Source organism: Melozone crissalis, unplaced genomic scaffold (genome assembly GCF_028551555.1).
Source record: "Melozone crissalis strain CALT ecotype California unplaced genomic scaffold, PUWL_Pcris_2 ptg000066l_1, whole genome shotgun sequence".
Classification (NCBI taxonomy): Eukaryota; Metazoa; Chordata; class Aves; order Passeriformes; family Passerellidae; genus Melozone; species Melozone crissalis.
The window spans coordinates 8,614,038-8,622,414 of record NW_026535844.1 but is presented as its reverse complement, the minus strand read 5'-3'; the positions used below and the strand labels follow the sequence as shown (position 1 = coordinate 8,622,414).

The 8,377-nt window shown below is 47.4% G+C and overlaps 1 protein-coding gene across 3 annotated transcripts; it reads left to right on the top strand.

The window, feature by feature from the left end:
- The first annotated feature begins 2,133 nt into the window (after positions 1–2,133).
- LOC128945486 (cytochrome P450 2C19-like) lies at positions 2,134–7,370 on the top strand. 3 transcript variants are annotated; one of them, XM_054289253.1, is made up of 9 exons: positions 2,134–2,313; positions 2,652–2,814; positions 3,280–3,429; positions 3,734–3,894; positions 4,293–4,469; positions 4,969–5,110; positions 5,433–5,620; positions 6,770–6,911; positions 7,189–7,370. In XM_054289253.1, the coding sequence occupies exons 1-9, from the start codon at positions 2,134–2,136 to the stop codon at positions 7,368–7,370; spliced, it is 1,485 nt and encodes a 494-aa protein (XP_054145228.1). The 3 variants fall into 3 exon arrangements, with proteins under 3 accessions (XP_054145228.1, XP_054145227.1, XP_054145229.1); XM_054289252.1 differs by having other exon boundaries at positions 3,734–3,903; positions 4,302–4,469; XM_054289254.1 differs by lacking the exon at positions 4,293–4,469.
- Positions 7,371–8,377: the final 1,007 nt, after the last annotated feature.

Here is an 8,377-nt window from a genome sequence, read left to right as displayed (position 1 = left end):
AACCCCAGAAGTGCTGTAGATCTGCCAAGGAGTACCTGTGCTGAGAACAGTTTCAGGTAACTGCCCTTTCCCAGTTCCTACACAAACACCAAACAGCTGTGTTTGATCATGTACGGATGGAAGGCTCTTCAGATGAGCCTGAACTTCAGGGAAATTAAATGCTTTGTTTGAAAGAAGTTGTTATGGAAAATGGAAAGTGGAAAGCAGCCTAGCTGAAATGAAACAAGCAAGTCTCTCTTCCTCAGAAATCTTTTCCTCACCCATTTGATCATTCTCATGCATTCCAGCGACCCAGTTGTGATCACCAGTTTAGACAGCAGCCAAGACCACCACAGACAGGAAGGACATGCAGAGGATGAAGGTAGGTGAAGAAAACCTCTTTGTGGACCACTAGTCTGATCAATGAGTGCCATGGGCAACAGGGAACTTTGTAGACAAGGTGGTAAGGTCATGAACGCTGCTAGCTGGCAGCTACCTCGTCTCAAAGTGCAAACTCTCATAAACTTTACATTCATTAGATGAAAGTCCATAAACCTACATGAACTTCCATAAACTGCCCTGGCAGCATCTGAGCTGATGCAGGAATTCTGCCCAGCAGACCAGCAACTAGCCAAAAGTTGTTGGCAGTTTGGTTTTTCCACCAAAGCATTGAGTATGGCTCTCGAAGAAGTAAAATAAGATTTAAAATGAACAACTAGAAAATTGTTGCACCCATCCAAGAGAACAAGGATGACTTAGAACTCCCTTCTGTAGAGAAGGTACAAAAGCTTTTGCAAGGGATCGAAATCTTCACTAGCTCCTCTGAGTGGAAGGGAAACTCACCTTAACACACTGCTGTGCAGTAAACACAGTATGCCCCAACAAAGCACTCAGTTCAGCCAGGCCTCTTGCTAATTCCCACCAAGTCCCACATCCCCTATCCTTGCAAAACCTTCTAATCAGTTTTGCCTGCAAATGTGTCACAGTTCAGGAGAGACAGAGGGTGAAGGTCAGACTGAACAAGATGAGCACAGCAGCAAGGGTTTTCTACCAGCCCCTGCCATGGCTCTTGGGACCCCGCTGGTACGCAGGCCCTGGGCAGTCTTGGGCAGGAAGCCTCCAGCGCTTTTTTAAGCCCTTGCAACACAGCCGACACGCTCTGCTGCCTCCCAGAGCACCTAGGGAACTTCCAGAGCACTAGTTCCTCATAGTGGAGTCAGACATCAAGAAAACAAGAACCTGTGCATGCCAGCTTCCAGCTGTAGGTTGGGTGAGCTGCTTTGGTAAGTGCAAGGACAAGTTGCCAGGTTGCAATGGCCTATACCAGCCTCGGACAAGTACATCTCTGTCCTAGCTTGGGAAGCCATTTCCCAGAGACTCTTTCAAGTTCTGGGTTTCTCTCTTCTCTGTACTTTTCTCTTTTTTTCCTCTAGGAGCCCTTGAGGAGGTCAGAGTCTCAAGGTTTTGTCCCCTTTTCTTACATCTTCATTTAGTCTCACCCAGCAAGACCCTTCTTGTCTGTTGTCATGTCTGGAGACCTTTCTAGCCTTGGCTGGAGAGATATTTTATACTCTCCTCTCTTGTGAGGCCAGACACCCCTAGGGAGAGAGACTGGGGCTATTGCTGTGGAAAACACAATGGCTTGTCCTTTAGAAAATAACATGCAGTATGAAGTTTACTAATAACATCAGGAAGATTTCAGGAACAATGAAGGATGGCTCACAGCACTGAGGGCTTGCACAATCAATACAGAAGAGCAGAAAACCCAAATGTCACTGAAGTACTTGGAAGATGTTCTTGTGACAGTGAATATCTGTGAGCGCCTTGGAAGGACACTGTCCCCCTACCATGATTTCTTTAACAATTAAGTCTAGATAAAAGAAAAAGAAAACAAGTTTTGTGAGCACATTACAGATTTCCCAATCTCTGTTGGCTTCTGCAGTTGTTTGAGATAAGGTGTGATTTCAATGAATAATTAATACCAATAAAAGTCTAAGTTTCATAACACAGGGCAATCTAACAAATGATTGACTAGTAAACATTGACTGACTCAGCCATGTGACTCAAAACCTGCTCTTGAACTAACACAGACCTTTGGGGTATAAACTCAGATTCTGACAGCCAGAGTCACTCCCTCCTGAGCCACAGACGAAAATGGAGCTCCTGGGAGGAGCCACTATTGTCCTCCTGGTTTGCATTGCCTGCCTGCTCTCCTTTGCAGCATGGAAAGGAAGGTCTGGGAAGGGGAAGATGCCTCCAGGACCAGCTCCCCTTCCCATTCTAGGCAACTTGCTGCAGGTGAAACCAAGTAACTTGGCCAAAACTCTCCAGAAGGTAAGGCCACTTCTTCTTCTGTTGTTCTGCTTTGGGTGAGAAATCTGTGGGACTTGTGTGTGGGGTCAGCCTGTGGCTATGGCTCAATGACTTGCAATTCCAGAGGAGCAGAAAAGTCATGGGGACTGCAGCTGCTTCCCCTCACTGCTGTTGCCATGTTGTTTAGGACCTGATAAGTGGGACCCATCTGCACAGCCACATTTATCATGAGAGACCCAAATCTTGATGTTACCAATGTGTGAGGCTAACTGCCTGCTGTGAGAGGCAGCAGCAAGGAGACTTTCCCACTCTTCCTCACTATTTGCTCCATGGCCATGTTCTCTCTTGCATTTTTACAGCTCAGTGAAGAGTATGGACCCGTGTTCACAGTGCACCTGGGCTCTGACCCAGTGGTGGTGCTGCATGGATACGATGTGGTGAAAGAAGCCTTGGTCGATCGCGCAGACGAGTTTGCTGCCAGGGGACACATGCCAATTGGAGACAGGGCTAACAATGGATTAGGTATGTTTGCTGACTGAGCTCCTTCTGAAGGAGAAGGGAAGGGATTGTGGATGTGATCCAGATTAGAGCTGGAGTGTACCTTGTGTGAGGGAAAACTGCATGAGTTGGGTGCAATCCACCTGGAGAGGGGAAGCCAGAGAAGGCTACTGCAACTCAGAGGGTGGGAGGTGGCAGAGCAGGGGAGCCAGATTGCTCTCAAAGATGGGCAGGGAAATGGCAAGGGGCAGCAGCCAGCAGCTGCAGCAAGGGAAATTGTGTATGGGTGAGTGTGAATTATTCACAAGGATGTTGGGCATGTAGTGGAGAAGGCCAAAAGCAGGCAGTTGGACCACAGAACCGCAGTACGGTGTGACGCTGCCATGTCAGTGCTCTCCAGGGACAGGATTCACTGTCACCATGAGCCACTGTTCATCTCTCAGCCAGCATGCCCAGGACATGTCTTTCCTCTTCTTTCTTCTTCTGCAGGGATTGTTTTTAGCAACAATGAGCTATGGTTACAAGTCCGGCGGTTTTCTCTCACCACTCTGCGGAACTTTGGAATGGGGAAGAGGAGCATTGAAGAGAGGATACAGGAGGAATCTGACTACTTGCTGGAAGAGATCAACAAAACAAAGGGTACAGTCCATTTTTAATATATCTTATGTTTGAAAAAATAGGCTCTATTAAGGGAGCTCACTTCTTTAGCATGGAATGAAGTTCCTATGGATTTGGTCCATGCACCAGCTACCCCTCATTATGAAGCCGAAATAATTTTGTGATCATGTCCTGTTCTGTTTGGAGGACCCTTCTGTGTGACTCAGAGACTGATCTGATATTTCCACTAACAGCTGGAGTTCAGATTACCCACAGTTGCCATAAGTAGACATACAACATTTCATGGGGTTTTTTTTAATAGTCTGTAATGTTTCTGAAATCACAGGAAGAGCTTTTGACCCAACCTTCATGCTGAGCTGTTCTGTCTCCAATGTCATATGCTCCATTGTCTTTGGGAAACGATATGATTATAAAGACAAGAAGTTCCTGGCTCTGATGGACAACATGAACAACATCTTTGAGATGATCAACTCCCGCTGGGGACAGGTATGTTCAGTAGGCATTTCACAGTGGCAACATTCTCCCAGGGAAGCAGGAGGCCTCCTTCCCAATGAAGTTCCATTTCAGTCTTCTAAGTAGGACCCCATCAATGCTCTGCTGTACTGAAGGCATTTCATTCAAGAGCAAGAAACTCCCTCGCCAAAGCTGCAATTGGCTTTGCCAGCTAAGTACAATAGTTCCCAATAGCCCTGGACAACTTTCTTCTCCACTTCTAAGGTTACTACTACTACTACTACTGCTATGCAAGTCCTGCCAGACTGCTCAGCCTCACAGTCCTTCTGCTTGGCTCAGCTGACAGGGTTGTGGCTTTTCTGGGCATTTGGTTAGTATCAAAGGATGGGGCAAATGTCATACTAGGGACCTTCCTGTTTCTTTCTTTCCAGCTCTACCAGATGTTCTCAAATATCATGGATTACCTGCCTGGCCCACACAACAATATATTTGGAGAATTTGATGCTCTAAAAGCCTTTGTAGCAGAGGAGGTGAAGTTGCACCAAGCCTCCCTAGATCCCAACTCCCCTCAGGACTTCATCGACTGTTTCCTCAGCAAAATGCAGGAGGTAAGGAGAAGATGGCCCCAGCTTGTCCCCAAACACACCTATGCTGAGTCCTTCCCTCTCATAAGTAACACAGACATGGGGATGACCCCTTCCCAGTCAGCTGTGCAATGGGAAAACAGCAACAGTACCCCAGACACTGCCTGTGTTAGAGCTTATAGCTCTGGGTCTGCGTGCTCACCAGCCACCACTACTGTTTGGAGAGCGAGAGCTTCCTCTGCTTTCACCAAAACACAGGGACTTTTTCAGTCTGGTCTTGCAATTCTTTCACTGGAAAGCATTACACACAGCAGACAAGCAGTAGAGTGCCATTCAGTGCACAGCCTAAAAGGAGGTTGGTATTGAGTTTACTGCTCAAGGCTGCATTGCAATGCCCCAGATGGCTGGGGCCCCTTAGCAGAGAAATGCCACAGCTGTAGGAGAAAAGGAAGGTCTGAGATGACACGTGAAAGGGCCACTTTCTCTCATCTCAGCCAGAGGAAAAACAAAGCCTTTTCCTTAGGAGAAAGATCGTCCCAATTCCAGTTTCCACATGAAGAACCTGATAACAAGTGCTTTTGACTTGTTCCTTGCTGGAACTGAGACAACAAGCACCACTGTACGATATGGGCTCCTGCTTCTTCTCAAATATCCAAAGATACAAGGTACCAGTTTGTGACCTCTTCCTCTCTAGCTGTTCCCCTGGGCTGGGCACATGACTAACACCACATCCTCATCCCAGATTTTCCCTTCATATCTCTCTCCCTCTCTCTCTTTCTCTCTCTGAGACCTGACTGTGTCCACATCTTTATTTAGCCAAATCAATGCAAGTTTCTTTGCATGGGCAGAAGTGTTAGCTGTGTTCCAGTCAACATCAAAATCAACTTAATGCTCCTGCCATCTGAGATTTGTTACTAGTTTACAGCAACCTATTTAGATGGGTTTGGTTTTATTTACCCATTTGATGATTTGTGCCTCTCATGACAGAGAAAATTCAAGAAGAGATTGACCAGGTAGTAGGACGATCAAGAAAACCCTGTGTGGCTGACCGGACCCAGATGCCCTACACAGATGCCGTGGTCCATGAAATCCAGCGCTTCATCTCTCTTGTCCCCCTGGCTCTCCCTCACACTGTGACCAAAGACACCAGCTTCAGAGACTACGTCATTCCTAAGGTGAGCTCCCTCCAGTTCAGCAGTTCTTAGGCTGTCAGTTACAAGCCACAAGTCAGAACTATTGTGGCGTGATTTTGTTTTCATCCAGTCCTTTCTGAGGGTTTTATCCTCAGGCAGCTGGAGCTGACTTGCACTCCCTTCTTGATGCTCCGTGGGCCAACACTAAAACAGTAGCTCTGATCAACACTTTTGTTCCCTTGCTCTGAAGCTTTACATATTTGCAGAAGCACATTAGGTTCACAAACTAGAGCAGTGATTCTGCACACAAAAAACACCAAAGTTGAGGAGCAGCTCACCACCATCCAGGATAGCCTGGGCACATGCTTGGGAGCAAAGTCAGTTGCTGGTTATTGAGCACAGAAAGACTGAGCCACAAAATGCTGTAGGTGATGTTTGCGTTGAATGGAACAAGCCAAACCTGTTGGCTCTGTTCTAGCACACTTCCTGAGGCAGTCTCTGCTGGCCACTGCCAGAGACAGGCTGGTGGGCCAGAGCAGCCCTGGCTTGGCCTGGACCACTGCAGCAGTGCTTGCTGCTCTTCTGGGTGAATGTGGGCAGCTGGGAAACAGCAGTACACGGGCTGCTGGTGGAGTGATTTCCAGCTCTCTGTGCAAAATCATCAGGCAGGACCCAGAGAACTGCTTAGCCATCAGCAGAGAACTCTTGTATTATCACTGCTGAATACTCCAGCCGCTGTCAATGGCTGGCCAGGAAGTGGGAAGGTAGAGGATTGTGGCAGGACAAATTTGTGAGGACAGGGGAATTCCACAGGAACTTCTTTTCCACAACCTTGTGTGCTTTTGATATTTTGGACTCACAGAAAAGAAGGGACATGGTGCATCTACAAAGTAATTATTGTGAAACACCAAGAAAGTGAAGAATTAGGTGGGGTGTCCCCTGATGGCCAGAGCAAGGTCAGAATTAATGCTTTGGAGATGACAGGGAGAATTCAGGAAGAGCAGCCAACAACTGCTGTGACATTCAGTAGGGTCTCCCTAAATCTGCCTCCTCTAAAGAAGGGTCTCCAAAGGGAAACCAAAGGCACATGTAGGGTTATACAGGGAAGCACAGTCTCAACTTGGCAGGCAGTCAGATTGAGTGACCTCATTTGCCAGCCTTTCATGTTCTGCTCTTCTTGTGTTACTCCAGGGCACCACAATTTTCCCTGTCCTCACTTCTGTCCTCCATGACAGTAAAGAGTTTCCAAACCCACATGAGTTCAATCCTGAACATTTCTTGAATAAGAATGGCAGCTTTAAGAAGAGCGAATTCTTCATGCCCTTCTCAGCAGGTAAGGCACAGGTTTGCTCTTTTCCTCTCTCTGTCAGCCTCCTCCTCTGGTGATCACCCTGTCTTTCCCTGCTGTTCTTCCTTCACACACCCATCCAAACAGTCAGGGGTCTTTTGCAAACAAATTCTTCTCTTGAAAATGTCCTTGGTAACTTTGACAGTTGCCTCACTGCTATGGTTGTGTGTAGTAAACAAAGCTGTGCGACACAGCTGCTCAGCACAAACTCAGGTCTACTCAGAAACTCCCATTGAGTTCTATTTGCTACTTTCACTTTCAGGAAAACGAATATGCCCAGGAGAGGGCCTGGCACGAATGGAGATATTCTTACTCATAGCCACCATCTTGCAGAACTTTACTTTGAAGCCTGTTGTCAACCCCCAGGAGCTCAACATTACCCCAACTCTGAGTGGGACAGGCAATGTACCTCCTGCCTACCAGCTCTGTGCTGTCCCCCGCTGAAAAGCACTGAACCACTCTCCAGTGTCCTGAAACTGGCTATTCTTTTACATGTTCTTTACTAAAATCAACAGCAAGAGCACTGGCCCACCTTTACCAGGCCTTCAGGAAGGCAGTCCAAACACAAGGCACAAAGCAGAGACCTCTGAAGCCTCCCAGAACTCCACCACACCGCAGGAGGCTCTGGCTGACACTGCAGCCTCTTGCACAGATGCTCTGTCACAGGATCATTGAGTGCAGTGGCTGCATCAAACAGCCACTGTTGGTTTTCTCACCAGCACAGCTCCCCTGGCTCTCCCACAGCATGTGTCCTCCAAGACCTGGCTTTGCAGATGGATAGTGCTGCATGCGTGTACATTCATGATCCAATAAACAAAAATCTGTTTATGACGATTTGAGCTGTTATTTAATTTGGGTTGGGGCAGTGCCCACATCAGCTGTTGCACTGCAGAGTAGGTCTGCAGAGCCTGTGGCCAGCACCCTGTGGGAAGGGCTGTCCCTCCTGGGCAAGGATCCTGCCTTTGTCACCCACTGTGCTCCCTGCTGCTGCCTGCAGGGAGCTCCAGAGCAGTCACAGCACATCACAAGTCGGGAAGGCTCACGGTGCTGGAGGGGAAGGGTGTCCTGCAGCCTGTCTGCCTAATGAAAAGAATGCATTCATGCTTTTTGCAGCCTGTTGCAAGATCACTTACCTGAGCATTGGAGACTGCAACCAACTCTCTGGCACCTCATTTCTACCATCAGTATCACTGCAGGGATTTAGATGCTCTTTACTAAAATTCATTCATTTAGGAAAAGGATAGTGTCTCTTATTTCTGCCTCCAGCTACAATTTGGTGCCATTCTTCCAGTAAGAGGCCAAATGGTTTTCATAAAAATATTCCACCACAGATTACTTTCTCCTAGGCTTCTTTGTTCCTGTGGCCTTTGGTTGTGTCTGTGTTCAGTTTGTTGTGTTTGTCTTGATCTTCATTTACATAGATACTTCTTGTCCCCTGCATCATGGTCATA